At 45.3% G+C, this 23398-nt stretch overlaps 1 protein-coding gene across 1 annotated transcript; it reads left to right on the top strand.

The window, feature by feature from the left end:
* The first annotated feature begins 2698 nt into the window (after nucleotides 1-2698).
* Nucleotides 2699-21713, top strand: ssrp1a (structure specific recognition protein 1a). Its single transcript, XM_084149773.1, has 18 exons — nucleotides 2699-2758; nucleotides 3344-3425; nucleotides 5874-6059; nucleotides 15521-15626; nucleotides 15847-16040; nucleotides 16284-16384; nucleotides 16625-16754; nucleotides 16968-17071; nucleotides 17255-17383; nucleotides 17615-17839; nucleotides 17926-17998; nucleotides 19264-19387; nucleotides 19695-19737; nucleotides 19856-19988; nucleotides 20242-20409; nucleotides 20596-20693; nucleotides 20831-21032; nucleotides 21131-21713. The coding sequence occupies exons 2-18, from the start codon at nucleotides 3372-3374 to the stop codon at nucleotides 21194-21196; spliced, it is 2136 nt and encodes a 711-aa protein (XP_084005899.1). The 5' UTR covers nucleotides 2699-2758; nucleotides 3344-3371; the 3' UTR covers nucleotides 21197-21713.
* The last annotated feature ends 1685 nt before the right edge of the window (nucleotides 21714-23398 follow it).

The raw sequence follows: 23398 nt of genomic DNA, 5'->3' as shown, positions 1-23398 counted from the left end.
GTCGTCAGTCCGGCACAGCCCGTGCCTGTTTCACCGGTGCCTGGTCAGGTACCGGTCAGCTGCTCCACACCGGAGCCTAAGCAATCCGCTCCACCGATGTCCAGTCCAGCTCCAGCCAGCGGGGCCAGACCAGACCAGGGGCGCTACGGGGGGGTTGTTAGAGGGTGGTGGTCACGCCCGGAGCCGGATCCGCCTCCGAGGCGGAATGCCCACCCGGCCCCTCCCCTGTTGGGTTTATGTTGGCGCGGTCGCAGTCCGCGCCTTTGGGGGGGGGGGTACTGTCACGCCCTGGCTCTGGGGACTCTTGTATGTTGAGCCAGGGTGTTAGTTTCTTTGTGTAGTGTCTAGGTTTCGTTTTCTATGTTCCGTGTTGGTTTGTGTTGTTAACCGAGGACTTCACGTTTCGTTTGGTTGTTTTGTATTTTGTATCGTGTTGCCAGTACACTATTAATAAGATGTACGCATATCACGCTGCGCCTTGGTCCAATCATTATGACGATCGTGACAAATATGTACATGTGGGTAGAGTTAAAGTGACTATGCATAAATAATAAACAGAGTAGCAGCAGCGTAAAAGAGGGGGATGGGGTGGCAATGCAAACAGTCCGGGTAGCCATGATTAGCTGTTCAGGAGTCTTATGGCTTGCGCGTAGAAGCTGTTAAGAAGCCTTTTGGACCAAGACTTGGTGCTCCAATACCACTTGCCGTGCGGTAGCAGAGAGAACAGTCTATGACTAAGGTGGCTGGAGTCTTTGATAATTTTTAGGGCCTTCCTCTGACACCGCCTGGTACAGAGGTCCTGGATGGCAGGAAGCTTGGCCCCAGTGATGTACTGGGCCGTACGCACTACATTTTACATTTTAGTCATTTAGCAGACGCTCTTATCCAGAGCGACTTACAGTTAGTGAGTGCATACATTTTCTTACTGCCCCCCCGTGGGAATCGAACCCACAACCCTGGCGTTGCAAGCGCCATGCTCTACCAACTGAGCTACACGGGACTACACTACCCGCTGTTGTGCCTTGCGGTCGGAGGCCGAGCAGTAGCCATACCAGGCGGTGATGCAACCAGTCAGGATGCTCTCGATGGTGCAGCTGTATAACTTTTTGAGGATCTGAGGACCCATGCTAAATCTTTTCAGTCTCCTGAGGGGGAATAGGCTTTGTCGTGCCCACTTCACGACTGTCTTGGTGTGTTTGGACCATGATAGTTTGTTGGTGATGTGGACACCAAGGAACTTGAAGCTCTCAACCTGTTCCATAACAGCCCTGTTGATGATAATGGGGGCGTGCTCAGTCCTCTTTTGTTTTCCTGTAGTCCACAATCATCTCCTTTGTCTTGTTCACGTTGAGGGAGAGGTTGTTATCCTTGCACCACACGGCCAGATCTCTGACCTCCTCCCTATAGGCCGTCTCATCGTTGTCGTGATCAGGCCTACCACTTTTGTATCGTTGGCAAACTTAATGATGGTGTTGGAGTCGTGCCTAGCCATGCAGTCATGGGTGAACGGGGAGTACAGGAGGGGACTGAGCACGCACCCCTGAGGGGCCCCCGTGTTGAGGATCAGCGTGGCAGATGTGTTGTTACCTACCCTTACCACCTGGGGGCGGCCCGTCAGAAAGTCCAGGATCCAGTTGCAGAGGGAGATGTTTAGTCCCAGGGTCCTTAGCTTAGTGATGAGCTTTGAGGGCACTATGGTGTTGAATGCTGAGCTGTAGTCAATGAATAGCATTGTCACGTAGGTGTTCCTCTTGTCCAGGTGGGAAAGGGCAGTGTGGAGTGCAATAGAGATTGCATCATCTGTGGATCTGTTGGGGCAGTATGCAAATTGGAGTGGGTCTAGAGTTTCTGGGATAATGGTGTTAATGTGAGCCATGACCAGCCTTTCAAAGCACTTCATGGCTACAGACGTGAGTGCTACGGGTCGGTAGTCATTTAGGCAGGTTATCTTAGTGTTATTGGGCACAGGGACTATGGTGGTCTGCTTGAAACATGTTGGTATTACAGACTCAGTCAGGGACATGTTGAAAATGTCAGTGATGACACTTGCCAGTTGGTCAGCGCATGCTCGGAGTACACGTCCTGGTAATCCGTCTGGCCCTGCAGCCTTGTGAATGTTGACCTGCTTAAAAGTCTTACTCACATTGGCTATGGAGAGCGTGATCACATAGGAACAGCTGATGCTCTCATGCATGCTTTATATTATGTGACCTAAGTATACTTTTTTTAGATTACTAATGTTACTACCCCCACTACAACAAAACAATACTTAAATACATTTAATTTTGTCCTTGAAACATTTAATTGAAATACTGTAGAATCCCATTCATTCTTATTGAGGACTGCTCCTACTGGGGAGTGCCAACATGGCCGACCGATGGCTTTATCATCATCCATCCGTCATCACGGTGAACAATTATTTTAACAGGTTGCTGCGTGCACCCCTTAGTGGTTGTGAGCAGTCATTGCAGGCGGTTCCGAAAACGATGAGGGTTGCGTTTCATAAGACAAGGCCTAACTAAAGACGGAAAGCTTTCGTATTAAACAATTCTCACCTGTTTCTAGAGGATGCCAAGCTGTTTATGTTATTGTCAGGCGAAAGACCAACACAGCCGAACATCTTTAAAAAGTGTTATTTTTTGGTAATCAGAACGAAACGGAAGTAAATGCAAAAGTAGCACGGATTATTTCCGGTGACGTCAGCTCTTGCCTTGACGCTTCACGCGGGAAACGGCGAGGTCTCCTCATCACATTTACAGTAAGACATCAAGTTTTTGTTCATTTTATTTAGGGAGATATTTTGTGGATTGCATATATATGTGTATAAAACCAGATAAACGAGACAAGTCAAATTGTCGTAGCTACTATTGATCCATAGGATTCAAATAGTTATCGAAGCAACTCAACATCATCACTAGCCAGCTAGCATGCTAGCTACACTGGCATCCATTTACTAGCCTTCTCGCTTACTTTCTACGATAGCTGGCTAGCTAGGATCTGCGTGTTCTAGCCACAAATAAAGCAGCTAGCTAGTTACAGCTTGCTGATTGTTGTTCACTTACTACTAAGCGTTTATAACCTCATTGAGTTGTCTTTTGTAAATATTTAGCTATCTAGCGTATGTTGTAATTGGCTAGCAAGCTAGCTACTTAGCCTAACTACATGTTTTTATTTTGTAAGGTTAGCTAACTAGTTAGATATTAAATGAAATGGCAACAACCGTCTGTGTCACCTGTTGACTCAAAATAATTAGCAAAATAGCTAGGTATATTACAACTTGGGCTCCTGAAAAAACATTGCTAGCTTGCTAACTGATTGACATGATCTTCCTCTGTGTCCTCAGCTGAGCATCACTTCTTGCAGAGGCAGAGATGGGAGACACGCTGGAGTTCAACGAGATCTACCAGGAATCCAAGGGGTCCTGGGTCAGTAACTAGCTACCTCGTCATGCCATCCTCCATCAGTGTCTTTCACTAACCAGTGTCTTTCTATCCTGGTCCTGGAGATCAGCAGGGTGTGTAGGCTTTTGTTCTAGCCCAGTCCCAGTTAACACACCTGGGCCTGATTTCACGATAGCGATGGAACTTACGAGTCTTTTTAACAATGCATCGTTCCTACAAAGGCTGAAGATGTAACATGCGTTTCCCAAAACACCACACAGAAAGAGCGTTCGCAAAGTGCGTCGTTGGATCATGTGTCGACACTGACAGAATCGAAAGAAAGGCAGCGGTGGTCTCGGATCAGCTTTCTACATTCAAATATTATCTTAACATTATAATTATTTCACAACACTGACGACGGTTCAGCTCCTAGAGAGATTACCACCTATGGCTGCAAATATTGAGGTGGTTTATTCTAATGCTTACCCAATAATATTGCACAAATCACAGATTTGGCACATGTTACACATCATGAAATATACAGTACCAGTCAAAAGTTTGGACACACCTACTCATTCAAGGGTTTTTCTTTATTTTTACTGTTTTCTACATTGTAGAATAATAGTGAAGACATCAAAACTATGAAATAACACATGGAATCATGTAGTAACCAAAAAAGTGTTAAACAAATCAAAATATATTTTATATGTCACCTTGATGACAGCTTTGAACACTCTTGGCATTCTCTCAACCAGCTTCATGAGGAATGCTTTTCCAACAGTCTTGAAGGAGTTCCCACATATGCTGAGCACTTGTTGGCTGCTTTTCCTTCACTCTGAGGTCCAACTCATCCCAAACCATCTCAATTGGGTTGAGGTTGGGTGATTGTGGAGGCCAGGTCATCTGATGCAGCACTCCATCACTCTCCTTGGTCAAATAGCCCTTACACAGCCTGGAGGTATGTTTTGGGTCATTGTCCTGTTGAAAAACAAATGATAGTCCCACCAAGCGCAAACCAGATGGGATGGCATATTGCTGCAGAATGCTGTGGTAGACATGCTGGTTAAGTGTGCCTTGAATTCTTAATAAATCACAGACAGTGTCACCAGCAAATCACCATGACACCTCCTCCATGCTTCACGGTGGGAACCACACATGCAGAGATAATCCGTTCACCAACTCTGCGTCTCACAAAGACACGGTGGTTGGAACCAAAAATCTCACATTTGGACTCATCAGACCAAAGGACAGATTTCCACCGGTCTAATGTCCATTGCTCATGTTTCTTGGCCCAAGCAAGTCTCTTCTTATTATTAGTGTCCTTTAGTAGTGGTTTCTTTGCAGCAATTTGACCATGAAGGCCTGATTCATGCAGTCTCCTCTGAACAGTTGATGTTGAGATGTGTCTGTTACTTGAACTCTGTGAAGCATTTATTTGGGCTGCAATCTGAGGCTGGTAACTCTAATGAACTTATCCTCTGCAGCAGAGGTAACTCTGGGTCTTCCTTTCCTGTGGCGGTCCTCATGAGAGCCAGTTTCATCATTGCACTTTATGGTTTTTAAGACTGCACTTGAAGAAACTTTTAAAGTTATTGAAATGTTCCATATTGACTGACCTTCATGTCTTAAAGTAATGATGGACTGTCGTTTCTCTTTGCTTATTTGAGCTGTTCTTGCCATAATATGGACTTAATCTTTTACCAAATAGGGCTATCTTCTGTATACCACCCCAACCTTGTCACAACACAACTGATTGGCTCAAATGCATTAATAAGGAAAGAAATTCCACAAATTAACTTTTAAGAAGGCACACCTGTTAATTGAAATGCATTCCAGGTGACTACCTCATGAAGCTGGTTGAGAGAATGCCAAGAGTGTGCAAAGCTGTCATCAAGGCAAAGATATTCTGTCTATAAAGTGACGCGGAAGGACAAAAAAAGAATCTAACGACGCAGTCGGTAAATAACAAGCGTTTTCAATTGCAACTTTAGAAACAAAGGTTTTGGGAAACAGCTTAGAGTTTTAACGATGCTCCTACAAAGGTTCTAATGATGAACTTAGCCTTAAGATGCTTTTGGGAAACCGGGCCTTGATTAGTTGAATCAGGTGTGTTAGTCCTGCCTGGGATCAATGTAGAACAAATACCTGCACACCCTGTGGGTCTCCAGGACCAGGATTGAAGTACACATGGATATTAGGGTTGTCACTATACCAGTATAAAGAGGACTTAATTCCTTGAGGAAAACAGTCCTAATGTTAGCAACAACCTTATGTTGTCACCCAGAGTCACATTTGTTTATTTGAACGCAATAGTACATCATATTTGACAAAAGTAGGTTTTAAAGGACCATAGAGTGAAGTCTTTGCTTCGTGTTTTCTTTTTAGCCAAGGAAAATAGAGTATTGTAATGGATATACAAATAAATTGCCACAATCTGGCACCTGCACCAACCAGTAACCTAAGTGTATTTATGTGTGTGTGGTCTCTCTGCAGAACGACGGTCGTCTGCGGTTCAGTAAGCAGAATCTGGTGTATAAGAGCAGTAAGACGGGGAAGGTGGACAACATCCCGGCAGCAGAGCTGTCTGTGGCCACATGGAGGCGTGTGTGTCTGGGACACGGCATCAAACTGGCCACCAGCACCGGACATGTCTACAAATATGACGGCTTCAGAGACACGGTGAGGCAGTGTGTGTGTGAACGAGTGAGAGAATTTGTTTGAAAATGGTTGTGTGAGTGACTGCTGTGGTTTTGTGTTTCTGTGTGAGTACTGCGTGGGTAGGTGTCTGGTGAGCTTTTAGATACATCTGTTGATCTGTTCACACGTGTTTGTGAGTGACTGTGTATTGTGCAAGAGTGGATGTGTGCATGTGTGTATAATCTAGCCTTACCAGTGTTTACCAGATCGCCTGACGTTAGCTTTTACAGAGAGAGAGAAGCAAAGTTGGGCTCCTGAGGTTAGCTGCTACAGAGAGAGAAGCAAAGCTGGGCTTCTGAGGGTAATCATTGTATTTTTGAAGATTTGATCTTCTGACTGTGAGGGTTTAGACAATGGTGTCACACTGTCACTCATGAGGAATTCTAACATTGGTTAGTGGAGCAGCCAGTCAGTCAGTCACTTTGATGTGTTCACCCTCTATATCTCTAGGGCTGACCCCATTTAGTCGATTGTTTGGTCGATAGGCTGTTGGTCGACCGAGATTTCTTTAGTCGAGCAGTAGCAACATAAACAAATCATTGTGTACAAGACACCTGTCTGATTGGCTCCTGTCTGAGTGGACTGATCCATTGTGGCGGGGATGGCACAGTCCATCAGTCTAAGACATGTGATACTGAAATTGTGTATGGTTATATTATGTAAGAACAATGGTGCAATACAAATAACAATTATATTATTTTATAACAAATGCGCTTTCTCCCGCTTTGGATAGTGGTCACTGTCCGTGCTTCTGAAACACATCAACGCGCTGTTGAATTGCTGCCTTTTCCTAGACCATGTTGCTATGTGCATAATTGCAAAGGTAACCAGCATATTGGTGTTGAGAACAATGCGGAGGCAGCAGCAGAGTTAGGAGGTGAGGAAACAGCCCTTGCCATAATTGTCTAAGAAATGTGTGGAGAGAGGAAACCCCAACTTAATTATGTCTATAATCAATAGCCTAACTCTTGATGTGCCTGGCTTTATAAATCATCCATATATACAGTGCATTTGGAAAGTATTCAGACCCTTTGACTTTTCCCACATTTTGTTACATTACAGCCTTATTCTAAAATTGATTAAATCGTTTTTCCCCCTCATCAATCTACACACAATACCCCATAATGACAAAGCAAAAACAGGTTTTTAGAAATGTATGAAAAATAAAAAATGGATATCACATTTACATAAGTATTCAGACCCGTAACTCAGTACTTTGTTGAAGCACCTAGTCAGTGATTACAGCCTCAAGTCTTATTGGGTATGACGCTATGAGCTTGGCACACCTGTATTTGGGTGGTTTCTCCCATTCTTCGCTGCAGATCCTCTCAAGCTCTGACAGGTTGGATGGGGAATGTCGCTGCACAGCTATTTTCAAGTCTCTCCAGAGATGTTTGATCGGTTTCAAGTCTGTGCTCTGGCTGGGCCGCTCAGGGTCATTCGAAGACTTGTCCTGAAGCCACTTCTGCATTGTCTTGGCTGTGTGCTCAGGGTCATTGTCCTGTTGGAAGGTGAACTTTCGCCCCAGTCTGAGGATCTCTCTGTACTTTGCGCCGTTCATCTTTCGCTCAATCCTGACTAGTCTCCCAGTCCCTGCTGCTGAAAAACATCCCCACAGCATGATGCTGCCACGACCATGCTTCACCGTAGGGATGGTGCCAGGTTTCCTTCATACGTGACGCTTGGCATTCAGGCCAAATAGATCAATTTTGGTTTCATCAGACCAGAGAATCTTGTTTCTCATTGTCTGAGTCCTTTAGGTGCCTTTGGCCACTCGACCATAAAGGCCTGATTGGTGAAGTGCTACAGAGATGGTTGTCCTTCTGGAAGGTTCTCCCATCTCCACAGAGGAACTCTGGAGCTCTGTCAGAGTGCTCCCTGACCAAGGCCCTTCACCCCTGATTGCTCAGTTTGGCCGGGCGGCCTGTTCTATGAAAAGTCTTGGTGGTTCCAAACTTTTTCCATTTAAGAATGATGGAGGCTACTGTATTCTTGGGGACCTTTAACGTAGCAGACATTTTTTGGTATCCTTCCCCAGATCTGTGCCTCTACACAAGTCCTGTCTCTGAGCTCTACGCACAATTCCTTCAACCTCATGGCTTGGTTTTTGCTTTGACATGAAGTGTCAACTGTGGGACCTTATATAGACAGGTGTGTGCCTTTCCAAATCATGTCATATCAATTGAATTTACCACAGGTGGACTCCAATCAAGTTGTAGAAACATCTCAAGGATGATCAAGGGAAACAGGGCTCAATTTCGAGTTGCATAGCAAAGGGTTTGAATACTTATCAAAATAAGGTATCTCTGTTTTTCATTTTTAATACATTTGCAAACATTTCTAAAAACCTGTTTTTGCTTTTTCATTATGGGGTGTTGTGTGTAGATTGAGGGAACAAAATACTTTTATCAATTTTAGAATAAGGATGTAACGTAACAAAGTGGAAAAAGTCAAGGGGTCGGAATACTTTCCGAATGCACTGTATCTACAGAAATAAGACAGATCCTGCTTCTGTTGCCTGTTTGAGTGTTTGGTTAATAGCCTACTGATTCCGTGAGCACCAAGCCTCACACAATTTCATAAATTCGTCTGTTTTTAATCTTTGCTATGCTGTAATAAAGGCGGATACAATTTTTCAGTCACTCGCTGTCTTTTTCTTTTCTTTTTTTAGCGTAGCAAGTCTGATCCAGGCAGCACAATCAAATCAAATGTTATTGGTCATATACACATATTTAGCAGATGTTATTGCGGGTGTAGGGAAATACTTGTGTTCCTAGCTCCAACAGTGCAGTAGTATCTAACAAGTCACAACAATACACACATATCTAAAAGTAAAATAATGAATTAAGAAAAGAAAAAAAATATATATATATATTTCTTAATTCATTCTTTACTTTTAGATATATGTGTATTGTTGTGACTTGTTAGATACTACTGTAAAATCATGAATTAAGATATATATATATATATATTAGAACGAGCAATGTCAGAGTGGCATTGACTAAAATACAGTAGAATAGAATACAGTACATACACTACCGGTCAAAAGTTTTAGAACACCTACTCATTCAAGGGTTTTTCTTAATTTTTTTTACTGTTTTCTACATTGTAGAATAATAGTGAAGACATCAAAACTATAAAATAACACATATGGAATCATGTAGTAACCAAAAAAGTGTTCAACAAATCAAAATATATTTTATATGTGAGATTCTTCAAATAGCCACCCTTTGCTTTGATGACAGCTTTGCACACTCTTGGTATTCTCTCAAGCAGCTTCATGAGGTAGTCACCTGGAATGCATTTTAATTAACAGGTGTGCCTTCTTAAAAGTTAATTTGTGGAATTTCTTTCCTCCTTAATGTGTTTGAGCCAATCAGTTGTTGTGTTGTGGTATACAGAAGATAGCCCTATTTGGTAAAACACTAAGTCCATATTATGGCAAGAACAGCTCAAATAAGCAAAGAGAAACGACAGTCCATCATTACTTTAAGACATGAAGGTCAGTCAATACGGAACATTTCAATAACTTTGAACGTTTCTTTAAGTGCTGTCGCAAAAACCATCAAGCGCTATGATGAAACTGGCTCTCATGAGGACCGCCACAGGAATGGAAGACCCAGAGTTACCTCTGCTGCAGAGCATAAGTTCATTAGAGTTACCAGCCTCAGAAATTGCAGCCCAAATAAATGCTTCACAGAGTTCAAGTAACAGACACATCTCAACATCAACTATTCAGAGGAGACTGTGAATCAGGCCTTCATGGTCGAATTGCTGCAAAGAAACCACTACTAAAGGACACCAATAAGAAGAAGAGACCTGCTTGGGCCAAGAAACACGAGCAATAGACATTAGACCGGTGTAAATTTGTCCTTTTGGTCTGGAGTCCAAATTTGATATTTTTGGTTCCAACTGCCGTGTCTTTGTGAGACGCGGTGTGGGTGAACAGATGATTTCCTCATGTGTAGTTCCCACTGTAAAGCATGGAGGAGGAGGTGATATGGTGTGGGGGTGCTTTGCTGGTGACACTGTCTGTGATTTATTTAGAATTCAAGGGACACTTAACCAGAATGGCTACCACAGCATTCTGCAGCAATACACCATCCGATCTGGTTGGGGCTTAGTGGGACTATCATTTGTTTTTCAACAGGACAATGACCCAACACACCTCCAGGCTGTGTAAGGGCTATTTGACCAAGAGGGAGAGTGATGGGGTGCTGCGTCACAATCTCCCAACCTCAACCCAATTTGAGATGGTTTGGGATGAGTCGGACAGCAGAGTGAAGGAAAAGCAGCCAACAAGTGCTCAGCATATGTGGGAACTCCTTCAAGACTGTTGGAAAAGCATTCCAGGGGAAGCTGGTTGAGAGAATGCCAAGAGTGTGCAAAGCTGTGGCTATTTGAAGAATCTCAAATATAAAATATATTTTGATTTGTTTAACACTTTTTTGGTTACAACATGATTCCATATGTGTTATTTCATAGTTTTGATTTCTTCTATTATTCTACAATGTAGAAAATAGTAAAAAATTAAGAAAAACCCTTGAATGAGTAGGTGTGTCCAAACCTTTGACTGGTACTGTATGAAATGAGTAAAGCCGTATGTAAACATTATTAAAGTGACTAGTGTTCCATTATTAAAGTGACCAGTGATTCCATGTCTATGTATATAGGGCAGCAGCCTCTAAGGTGCAGGGTTGAGTAACCGGGTGGTAGCTGGCTAGTGATGGCTATTTAACAGTCTGATGGCTTTGCGATAGAAGCTGTTTTTCAGTCTCTCGGTCCCAGCTTTGATGCACCTGTACTGACCTCTCCTTCTGGATGGTAGCAGGTTGAACAGGCCGTGGCTCGGGTGGTTGATGTCCTTGATGATCTTTTTGGCTTTCCTGTGACATCGGGTGCTGCAGGTGTCCTGGAGGGCAGGCAGTGTGCCCCTTATGATGTGTTGGGCAGACCGCACCACCCTCTGGAGAGCCCTGTGGTTGCGGGCTGTGCAGTTGCCGTACCAGGCCGTGATACAGCCCGACAGGATTGCGGTCGGACTCCCTCTATTTGTGTTCCTTAATTCATTCATCAAACAGTGCGCTTAAAGCATCAGACAAGCTCAGTGCATATCATTCATTTGATTAAAACACATAGGATGTGTCTATATATGAAAAGATACGTTTTACATTTTCAACCAATCGATTGGTCGAAAGAACAGACGACTCTTGGACAGCCCTAATATCCTCACTGGTTAGACACCACCTCAGCCTACTCATGTATATACAATGTTTTGAATGTCTGTCCTAAACAAGTAAAGATAATGTATTTGAATTAGGACTGGTGAAGTGCACTGACGAGTTTTAAATATGAAATCCACTTATCACGAGTCATCTGTTTACTAATTTGGTTCATCTTATAAACCGCACTGCACTTACTCTGAGTTTGCTTTGCACTGATCTGGACTCGACTGTATTAGCCATAACTGGGTCTATTCACTAGGCACAATAAAATAAAAATAAAATAAACAAAGGACAATCCTGTCCAATAGGAAACGCTTGTTTTTCGTTTCCTGTTGCAAAACTCTGTGTCCTCTAATGCGTAGGACACTGGTGTCAAGATCACATAGCAGCATCTGTGTTACAGGGCATCATATTAGTTAGGGGTGTTGGAGTGGAACAGATAGGGAAGGGGTGGAGGGAGGGAGAATTGGGACCGTTGTTTTTGGGGAGGAAATTGGTGTGTGTGGATAGAGGACGGGGAGGCTGGGATGAGTTATTTTTATGGTTGTGTGAGGTAAGCAACAGCACTCTGCCAAAGCAGTAATGAGAGACGGAGCTCTACACATAGGGACTGATGGGGACAGCAGGAACACACCGCACGCACACATTGATATGTACATCTTTACACAGTTATCGGCCACTCATTACACACACACACAGATTTATATCCAGTGTATACTATATAATGTAAACTTAGATCTGTATACACGTGCTGTCACACACAAACACAATGTCTTCATACATCTTCACAAACACGCGCAGAGATGCTGTCAACACACTGATCTGATGTTCTATACACACACAGATGGACACGCATACACACACAGTCTGGCGTATATTCTCTCTCTCTCTGTCCAACACACATACGCTGTGGGCTTTCACACTCGAATAACCTAACACAGGTTTTCAAACTGGGGTCCGAGGTACTGCAGGGGGTCCGCATTTTGAAAAGGATGTTTTTAAAATATATTTTTTATTATTATCTCTAGCTACAACCGAATACCATTTGTATGTCTCTGTGTCCAGTATGACGGAAGTTAGAGTTTTACATGGCAATGCTAACTAGCGATAGCACAATGACTGGAAGTCTACAGGAACAGTTGGCCTGCTAGCTATTCCTGTTCATCTGACTCTAGGGAAGTAGATAAATGGCTTCATTGCCAAAATCTCGAACAAACCCTTTAATATGGAGGAAATTAGTAATTTGAGCTAATTACAGGGGGTTTTCTGTATACAAAGTTCTTAAGCGGGCCGTCTGAGTGCACATTTTTAGGATAGAAAAACAGTTTGTGTCAATTTAACCCTTTTATATGGATAGTAGGGCCAGAACGATACCAGTATTGCGATACTCATTATTTAGGAAAACAGCCCAAATCATGTTGTCACCCAGAGTCTCATTTATTTATTTTCCATGCTAAAGCACACTATAATTTACATACAACAGGTGTTTAAAGGACCAAAGAGTTTGGTCTGCTTTGTGTTTTCATTTTTGCCATGGAAAACATATTGCGATACTGGTATCATCCCTAATTGGACAAAAATAAATATGAAAACATATTCATAACCATGGTAGCAATTGAAAGGGAACAGAGAAAATTATTAGACCAAAGATGAGGACACCACAGTTCAGCTGACACAAGATTGAATTGATTGATTTTATGTGGATTTTAAATGTATTGTACTTTGCCGTTGAAAATACTCTGGATACATTCCAAATGTAAGGTAGGTGCAACAAAAGACTACAAAATGACAATGGTTTGAGTGAGATAACTAACTGGTGTCTCCAAGTGGCCACACACCTCTCCAAAGTGTGCACAGTTCCTAAGTCAGTTCAATGCACTTCTGTGACTCAAATAAGCTCTCCTAGCTGTGCCGTTGAAGAACTAGAGCAAGCACACTTGTAGTTATTAAAGGGATACCGATAATCATTTTGGTGCACATAGAAAGGCCTAAGGAGCCTTGAGTGCATTCAGGTGCGTGTGCCGTAAAAACTTTTCTTCAATAGACAAACAGGCTCAGTCTGTTCAGAACAACCCAGGGTATGACGCCATGTCATCTTGTAACTGTACATCAAACATAGTGATCATAAACGTTGACCCTGTATATGACATGGGTTTTATGATATGGAAATGTGAAGTGCATGTTTGGAGTTGCGGGTGTTTGGCTTGCTTGTATGACATCAAAGCTGTATTTATTATAATCCTCAACATATCATCTTACAAAATACATTGTCCTCTTAATTTACATCATTTTCCAAACTCAGACAATAAAACATTTGCAAAAGTTGCCAAATTAGTGGGAGGGATGGGGGCAACGTCTTGTCCCACGAGGTGCTCAAGTTCAGAATGGCTGTCAGTCAAAACCCATACAGCGCTGTGAAGCGCAGAGCCAGAGCTCTGATGTCATGGAGAGCATGTTACTGTACAGCCACTGTGTTCCAATTGAGGTGTTTATCAGTGCCCAAATTGGCCATTTTCAACCCGTATACAGGTACGCGTGTTAAGGGTTAAATGACCAAAACCAGATAGAAAGCATGCAGAAAAGATATTGAACTTCATTTTTAAACCATCTTTTAGAACTAATAGTCAGGAAAACATTTTATAAATCCCAAAACTGTGCATTCAGGGTACATGCCCATTTATTTTGTTCTAACGTTTGAGCAGAGGAACACAGCATTAGCCATGGCAAAATGCATAGAATTGCATGAAATTTACTTTAAAACTGCAAACGTTTCTCTCAACTTAATTGGTATACCAAATAAATTCATTTTAATATGTGGAAAAGTTTGAAAACCCCTGAACTAACAGACAAGCTGATACCCAGGTGCAGAAACTCTCTTTCCCACACGTTCTCCTTCTCTCTCTCTCAAAAACACACACATGCACTCTGTCCTTCACACACATGTGGAAGTGATTGCGGCGTCTGTGTGCTCCAGCTCTAATCGGGCCTGCAGGATAAATAAACAGCCTGATTGTAAGCGGCGGAGAGGGAGAGAGCGTCCGGATTGAGCTTTGATTAGTTAGCCTCCTCATCAAGGGGAAGGAAAGAGGGGATGTTTCTTTGTTTTTCACTGTTGAATAGTGGGGGCAGTAAGGATTTAACTGAGAACATCTTTCCTCTGTTTTTCTATTTTGCTCTCCCTCCACTCCCCCCTCATCTCCCTCCACTCCCCCCCATCATCTCCCTCCATTCCCCCATCTCCCTCCACTCACCCCCTCATCTCCCTCCACCCCCCCCCCCCTCATCTCCCTCCACTCCCCCCTCATCTCCCTCCACTCCCCCCTCATCTCCCTCCACCCCCCCTCATCTCCCTCCACCCCCCCCATCATCTCCCTCTACTCCCCCCTCACCTCCCTCCACTCCCCCCCTCACCTCCCCCCTCATCTCCCTCCACTCACCCCCTCATCTCCCTCCATTCCCCCATCTCCCTCCACCCCCCCTCATCTCCCTCCACTCCCCCCTCATCTCCCTCCACTCCCCCCTCACCTCCCTCCACCCCCCCTCATCTCCCTCCACCCCCCCTCATCTCCCTCCACCCTCCCTCATCTCCCTCTACTCCCCCCTCACCTCCCTCCACTCCCCCCCTCACCTCCCTCCACTCACCTCCCTCCACTCCCCCCCTCACCTCCCTCCACTCCCCCCTCACCTCCCTCCACTCCCCCTCTCCACTCCCTCACTCATCTCCCTCCCTCCACTCCCCCCTCATCTCCCTCCACTCCCCCCTCACCTCCCTCCACTCCCCCCCTGACCTCCCTCCACTTCCTCCCTCCACTCCCCCCCATCTCCCTCCACCCCCCCCCTCATCTCCCTCCACTCCCCCCTCACCTCCCTCCACTCCCCCCTCACCTCCCTCCACTCCCCTCCTCATCTCTCTCCCTCCACTCCCCCCATCTCCCTCCCTCATCTCCCTCCCTCCACTCCCCCCTGACCTCCCTCCACTCCCCCCTCACCTCCCTCCACTCCCCCCCTGACCTCCCTCCACTTCCTCCCTCCACTCCCCCCCTCATCTCCCTCCACTCCCCCCCTCATCTCCCCCCTCATCTCCCTCCACTCCCCCCTCATCTCCCTCCACTCCCCCCCATCTACCTCTCTCCACTCCCACTCCCCTCTCCCCCTCCACTTCCCCACTCCTCTTCTTTCCCTCCACTCCTCCCTCCTCTCCACCCTTTCTCTCTGCAGGATTATGAGAGGATCTCAGAGTTCTTCAAGGCCAACTACAAGGTGGAGCTGACAGAGAAGGACATGTGTGTGAAGGGCTGGAACTGGGGCACTGCTAAATTCTCTGGTAAAACACCCACTAAATCTCACTAAACACCCATCACACATCACCAGCAGTGGGTCTAATCACTCTAAAAAGACTTCTTGGATGGCTGGGACATTTAGAAAACAACTTTTTTCATCTCTGGATCTCTCTTACTAAGCCCATTGTAGCGTTCCTCCAGCTATGTTGTGGTGCATTATGGGAGCTGTAGTCTTGAACCCCCCCCTTTCCCCTCCCTCCACAGGTCCATTGTTGTCGTTTGACGTGAATGACAGCTCAGTGTTTGAGATCCCCCTGGCCAGCGTGTCCCAGTGTGCCACAGGAAAGAACGAGGTGACGCTGGAGTTCCACCAGAACGATGACGCTGAGGTCTCTCTTATGGAGGTCCGCTTCTACGTCCCCCCTGGCACCGCAGACGAGGGGGCAGACCCCGTGGAGGTAACCCACGCTGTACTACCGGACCTGTACCGGAGATAGAACTAACAACCACTAACCAACCACTCTGTCCTGCCGCTGGTTGAATGGAGTGATCGTCAGTGCCTTACTGACTTCTCCCCAGCAGATGGCGCTACCACTACAGATGTCCCTATACTCAGAAACAGTTAATTTTCACACAAAGATCATTGATGCAGTGATTGATGTTATTCCTGTTTGAACCCTGTTTCCTTCCCTCCCTGTCAGGCGTTTGCCCAGAACGTGCGGTCTAAGGCAGATGTGATCCAGGCTACAGGAGATGCTGTGTGTGTCTTCAAAGAGCTGCAGTGCCTCACACCCAGGGGCAGGTACACTGCCATCAGCACCATGAACCACTATTCATCAGTATTAGCCATCATTGTTTTGTTGAACAGTACTCTCTATTTATCAGATTGAGCAACATTGTTCACTTGGCTTAACACTACCCCCCCCCCCCCCCCCCTTCCAACGAAAACCTACCACATACTAGACAAACACCTACTTTGAAGGAAGGTCTTCCTCTCTTTCTTGCCCTTGTTCACCCACGTTCTTCTCCCTCTGTGTGTCAGGTATGATATCCTTATCTACCCTGCCTTCCTCCACCTCCATGGTAAGACTTTTGACTACAAGATCCCCTACACTACCGTGCTGCGTCTCTTCCTGTTACCAAGCAAGGACCAGAGGCAGATGTTCTTTGTGGTAAGTGTGTGTGTGTGTTTTGATTGAGGTGAGTGGTTGACAGTCGAGTGTAGATTGTATTAAGTTGGTGTTTGGCACCAAACGTGTGGACAATGCATTTACACTGTAATCATTCTCACTTCAAACCCTTTGCCATCGTCTTCGATTCATAATCATTATGTCTTCTTCTCCCTCTCTCTCCCGCTCTTCTTCTCCCTCTCCCTCTGTCTGTAGATCAGTCTGGACCCGCCCATCAAGCAGGGACAGACGCGTTACCACTTCCTCATCCTGCACTTCTCTAAGGAGGAGGAGCTCCACCTCACCCTCAACATGAGCGAGTGAGTGGGAGAAAGAAAGGACAGCAGCTCAACACCACATGGGAGAGGAAGAATGAACTCGTATTGTTGGGTGTCAAGAATCCCTTAATACAATTTCTGTTTCCCTCTCCTCTCTCTCGTTGGGCCCCTCTCCCCCGTTCTTTCTCCCTCTACCATCCCTCTCTTGCCCCTCTCTCTCCATAGGGAGGAGGTGGAGAAGCGTTATGAAGGGAAACTCAGTAAGAACATGTCCGGTTCTCTCTATGAGATGGTCAGTAGGGTGATGAAAGCTCTGGTCAACAGGAAGATCACCGTGCCCGGAAACTTCCAGGGGTAAACACACAATCACCAACACATTCACGCACAACACACACACGATCACCAACACACACACACGATCACCAATTCACGCATGCAGAATCACTTGCAAATATGCACCAATGTTCCTCTTGTGGTGCTGTACACTGTTCCTTTAGAGGCATTACAGTATAAACACATTATCATGAAACACTGTGTTATGTATTTCATAATAATTGAGTCTCCCTCCCCTCCTCTCCCCTGTAGTAACACCCCTGGGGCCCAGTGTATAACATGTTCCTACAAGGCGCAGTCAGGCCTGCTCTACCCCCTGGAGAGGGGTTTCATCTACGTGCACAAGCCCCCCGTGCACCTGCGCTTCGAGGAGATCTCCTGTGTCAACTTCGCCAGAGGCACCACCACAACGCGCTCCTTCGACTTCGAGGTGGAGACCAAGCAGGGCAACCAGTTTACCTTCAGCAGCATAGAGAGGTATGGAGGGGACTTAGAAACACACGCAACCGTATTGATTCTTTGCCTAAGTCATGGTTTCTGGGTTTTTTCTCTCTCCATCACAGAGAAGAGTACGGGAAGCTGTTTGACTTTGTAAACGCCAAGAAACTCGACATCAAGAACAGAGGATTCAAGGAGGTAACCTTTAGGAGATGTTTACTGTGGTGGAAATACATTCGACTCCTCTCCAAGATAAATGATGTGTTTATAAATATTGATGATGTCACTCTCTTCTTGTCTGTCTGTTGTGTACCCCTGAAGAAGAAGGTTGGTATGGTTACGGGGGTTTGGGAGTGTTGGCTTGATTTTTGGTTTGGAGCGATTACTGCTCGCATGGTGTGTGTGTTGGGGGGGGGGGGTGTCTGTATGTGTGTGTTGGGGGGGGCGTGTCTGTATGTGTGTGTTGGGGGGGCGTGTCTGTGGGTGTTGGGGGGGGGGAGTGTGCTATAATTCTAATCATGGTGGTTGATTGCTGTGAAGAACCATTAATGATTTACTAATCGGTATATGATTACTGATTATGATTATCCACATTTTTGTGTGAAAAACATCTACAGATGTGTTTTGGAGAGTGTGTGAGAAAGAGAGAGGTGTGTGTGGTCTTGTTCTATCTTTGTGGGGACCGGAAATCCCCAAAAGTCTCCAACGATAGTAAAGGACAAAGGCTATTTTAGGCTTAGGGGTTAGGGTTACAATTAGGGTTAGGAGTTAGGGAAAATAGGATTTTGAATGGAAATCAATTTTAGGTCCCCACAAGGATAGTAAAACATGCTGTGTGTGGGGTTAGGGGGGGTTGCCTGTATTGTCTTGACTAATGTATTGCCCAAGGTGTTGCAGTGTGTTAACTGAAAGACGAAACACATCCTCTAAACCAAATACAGGAAGTCCTGATTTTTCTCCCAGAATGCTCTCTGGTAATATAAACAGCCCACTCTGTTGCCCCTTGGTGGTAGTTGCCACGGCAACAAACTATTACCTTGAGGTCACCTGAATGGTCAAGAACTACAAAGGATCCTGTTCGCCACTTCCTCCTGTTGGTCTAGCTTCTTAGCTTTTAACTTAGGCAGAATCTCATTGCATTTCCTTGATTCCTCGCGTCCTCTCTCCTAGCCTCCTCCTCAAAACCCATTAGATGAGAAGGTCAGAGGTCTTTGACCTTCTCATCCAATGGGTTTTAAGGACGCGATGAATCAAGGAAATGCAATGAGATTCTCCCCTAGTCTCTGCATTCCCAGCAGTAGTCCTAAAGGTAAGGAGGTAAGGAAAGGAAGCCATTGTAAACTGTTGGAACACAGCCCCTTCTGTACAGTAAACTGCTGTCCATAGGAAGAGATACAGGGCCTTGTTGGAGCATCATGGGTAGTGTAGTCTGACTCTCTGCTGCCCCCCGACATGGCATGAAGGCAAAGAACAACGAGTACAGTGACTCAGACGACGACCAGCACGATGCCTACCTGGAGAGGATGAAAGCCGAGGGCAAGATCAGAGAGGAGGGAGACGGCAGCAACGACTCAGACGAAGAGACCGGTGAGTGACAGCTGCTGCAGCCAATAGGGTGGCCAGATCGCTAAGTGACAGCTCCCACAGCCGATAGGGTGTCCAGACCGCTATGTGCCAGCTCCTGCAACCATTAGGGTGGCTAGACCGCTGAGTGACAGCTCCCACAGTCAATCAGGGCCTCCCTAATAAGAGATCTTAATGGGACTCATTCATACATGAAGAAATGTAAAAACGTCATAGGTCTGGCTGTTGTGAGCTTGTTGTGTCCATGTCCAAGAGAGCAGCAGGTTTGGGAGAGAGCTGTGTTAGTGATTTTCTTCTCTCTTTTTACTAGATGAGTCTTTCAACCCTGGAGAGGAGAGTGATGTCGCTGAGGAGTGAGTTTTTACCAATCATCCCTCACTCATTCTCCCATTGCCTATTTCGCCCCCCCCCCCCCCCCCCCCCTCCCACCCCTCTCTGTTTAACAGTATTCCTCCCTTGTCTCTCCCTCAGGTATGACAGTAACGCGTCGGAGAGCGACAGCGGCAGCGGGGGGGATGGCAGCGATGAGGAGGGAAAGAAGAAGAAACCTGCAAAGAAGGCCAAAGTAGTGAAAGAGACGAAGGAGAGGAAACCACGCAAAGAGGTGAGAGAGAGGAGAGGGATTAGGAGTAAACTAGAAGAGGAAAGAGGAGGTGCGAGAAAGAAGGGGGGAATGGATGTGGAGGGAGTCATGAACAGTAATATCTAAGTTTATTGTATCAGAGAAAAATATACCTTCATATTGACCTATGGCAGCAATTGCATAGTTAATGTATTTATGCAGGTGATATGTGTGTGGGTGATATGTGTGTGGGTGAGTGCTCATGTTTCTCTTGCTCGGTCTCTCTGTCTTTTAGAAGAAGCAGAAGGACACTAACGCCCCCAAGAGGCCGATGAGTTCCTACATGCTGTGGCTCAACTCCAGCCGCGAGCGCATCAAGTCGGAAAACCCCGGAATCTCCATCACAGAGATCTCCAAGAAGGCAGGAGAGATGTGGAAACAGATAGGGAAGGACGACAAAGAGGTGAGGGAGGGGGAGAGCTTTCTCTTTGCTCTCCCAGTTTCTCTTTTTCCTCTATTCTGCTCTTCTCTCCCATTTTTCTGTTTCGGCATTTTGAATAAAATAATTGTCACCCTAGCTAACTGTAATTCTGTATTTAAACCATTATTTAGGAGAACAGATTGATAACAAAAGGTCTCTCTCTGCTAGGAGTGGGACGGGAAGGCAGACGAGGCTAAGAAGAACTATGAGAAAGCCATGAAGGAATACAGAGAGAATGGTGGAGGCTCCTCCACACCCGCCAAGAGGTAAGAGACCACACACACACACTACCAGGTGCACTTAGAAGCTCTCTGACACACGCACTCGTAACCCTGTTTTAAACACAAAAACAACCTCAAATGTATGACCATGTTGACCATGCTTTTGCGTTTCACTCCATCAGGGAGAGCAAGAAGAAGGCGGGAGGCAAGAAGGAGGACAAGAAGAGGAAGTCTGGTGGAGTAGAGAAGGAAAAGGAGCAAGGAGGGAACGACAGTTTTAAGAGCCGAGAGTTTATCTCCAGCGAGGAGAGTTCGTCTGACGGTGAACGCAAGAAAGCCAAGAAGGCCAAGAAAGCCAAAGGCAAACCCCAGAGGAAGGGCAAGGTACTGCACTGTCACTATGGCAACAATAGGATGAATTGATGGGATTATCATAGTGAAGAATATCTCTCTCTCTCTGTCCGTCTGTCTGTCTGTCTCAGGAGTCTGATGAGGAAGAAGAGGAAGCGATGACCACACCCCCCAGCTCTGAAGAGGACTCTGACTGAGGAGAGGGGGAGGAGCCTTGCTGGACCTGCTGATGACATCACAACGAACGGGGAACATTTGGACAAGTTTACTCAGTGACCGGTGCACGAAGACACGCAGATCATATCATACACACACACTAAGCGTTAAATGGACCAAGAATTTGTACTTCCACTCTGATGTCCCACACATTCTCAGAAATGAATACCTCTTGCTGTGCTGACAAACTATTTGTTTTCCTGATGCTAAATAGAGGGTTTCTCAACAGACTAAGTCCAATCTATCTAACAGCATATTATGTACCACATTACCCATGATTCTACTGGGTTCTATTCTATTCGCCCCATGGGGATGGTTGTAGTTTAATAGCACTGAGACATGCAGAGGGGTCTTCAGTCTTTTTTTTTATAGTCATTTTGAACTGTTTAGAGAAATGAAGAACTGCAATTCTGTGCATTTTTGTTTATTTGCCATGTCAAGTTTGTCTTTTTCAAAGTGAAAGAATACATCTTTTAAAATAAAATCTGAGTGATTGTTTGTGGGCGCTTGAGGAAATTAAAGGTAATGAGATGGGGGAGGGGCGGCATTTGGGAGGATTGGGATGGAGCCAGGTGGGAGGATTAATGTATTTTATGAGTGGAGGACTATCTGGTAGTGGAATGAGATTTAAACCCCTAGAGACTGGTCTCTATACCCTGAAAAGACCCTCAAGACCACAAACCCTCCCTCACACACACACACACACTCGGCTATAACATGTTGTGAGGTTAGCAACCACATCAGATGGAACATCAGAAGGAGACAGAAGAGGACAGCATTAACACACCCTCATTTACACAAACGATAATAGAAGTACACACTTCCAAAAAGACACCTTTTTCATGTTTTGTATTAACTGGCTCTTAATTAAGTTTGCTGTAGATAGTTTGGCATTAGCGGCTGTACTGGGCGATCCAATGCCTTCAGAAAGCATTCAGAACCCTTGACTTTTTCCACATTTTGTTACGTTACAGCCTTATTCTAAAATTGATTAAATAAATAAAAATCCTCAGCAATCAACACACAATACCCCGTAATGACAAAGTGAAATAGGTAATTTTTTTTGTGCACATTTAAATAATCTGCAGAGCACTGTACACATGTTGTTCGGTTCTGCAGAGTACTGTCCACGTTGTTCTGTTCTGCAGAGTACTGTCCACGTTGTTCTGTTCTGCAGAGTACTGTTCACATGTTCTGTTCTGCAGAGTACTGTCCACATGTTTTTCCGTTCTGCAGAGTACTGTTCACATGTTGTTCTGTTCTGCAGAGTACTGTTCACATGTTGATCTGTTCTGGGCCACTCAAGGTCATTCAGAGACTTGTCCCGAAGCCACTCCTGCATTGTCTTGGCTGTGTGCTTAGGGTCGTTGTCCTGTTGGAAGGTGAACCTTCGCCCCAGTCTGAGGTCCTGAGCGCTCTGGAGCAGGTTTTCATCAAGGATCTCTGTACTTTGCTCTGTTTATCTTTGCCTCGATCCTGACTAGTCTCCCAGTCCTTGCCGCTGAAAAACATCCCCACAGCATGATGCTGCCACCACCAGGCTTTACCATAGGGATGGTGGAAGGTTTCCTCCAGATGTGACGCTTGGCATTCAGGCCAGAGAGTTCAATCTTGGGTTCATCAGACCAGAGAATCTTGTTTCTCATGGTCTGAGAGACCTTTAGGTGCCTTTTGGCAAACTCCAAGCGGGCTGTCATGTGCCTTTTACTGAGGAGTGGCTTCTCTCTGCCCACTCTACCATAAAGGCCTGATTGGTGGAGTGCTGCAGAGATGGTTGTCCTTCTGGTAGGTTCTCCCATCTCCACAGAGGAACTCTGGAGCTCTGTCAGAGTGACCATCGGGTACTAAGTTAAAGAAGACCGTGGTCCTCTGTAGCTCAGCTGGTAGTGGGTTCGATCCCCGGGACCACCCATACACAAAAATTTATGCACGCATGACTGTAAGTCGCTTTGGATAAAAGCGTCTGCTAAATGGCATATTATTATTATTATTATTAAGACTAAATCAATCTTTAAATAAAGTTTGATTTGATTTAGCCCTATTCCTGAACTTATATTTTTGGTTGAGATGGAGATGTGATTCCAACATATCAATTATTAATCTGTAGACAAACTGGAACAATAAATAGCCTATTAACTTGTCGACAAGTTAACAAATTATGTTGCATTCACCTCTCCAACTCA

The sequence above is a fragment of the Coregonus lavaretus genome (genome assembly GCF_964263955.1).
Source record: "Coregonus lavaretus genome assembly, chromosome: 32".
Classification (NCBI taxonomy): Eukaryota; Metazoa; Chordata; class Actinopteri; order Salmoniformes; family Salmonidae; genus Coregonus; species Coregonus lavaretus.
This window is presented reverse-complemented; position numbering and strand designations above follow the sequence as displayed.

What these genes read in the sequence shown, in the direction of transcription:
- ssrp1a (XM_084149773.1), top strand. Translation starts at nt 3,372, where the DNA reads ATGGGAGACACGCTGGAGTTCAACGAGATCTACCAGGAATCCAAGGGG. An exon ending in AGAGGAAACCACGCAAAGAG is followed by an intron (nt 19,989 to 20,241) that starts GTGAGAGAGAGG and finishes TCTGTCTTTTAG; the next exon opens with AAGAAGCAGAAGGACACTAA. An exon ending in TCCTCCACACCCGCCAAGAG is followed by an intron (nt 20,694 to 20,830) that starts GTAAGAGACCAC and finishes TCACTCCATCAG; the next exon opens with GGAGAGCAAGAAGAAGGCGG.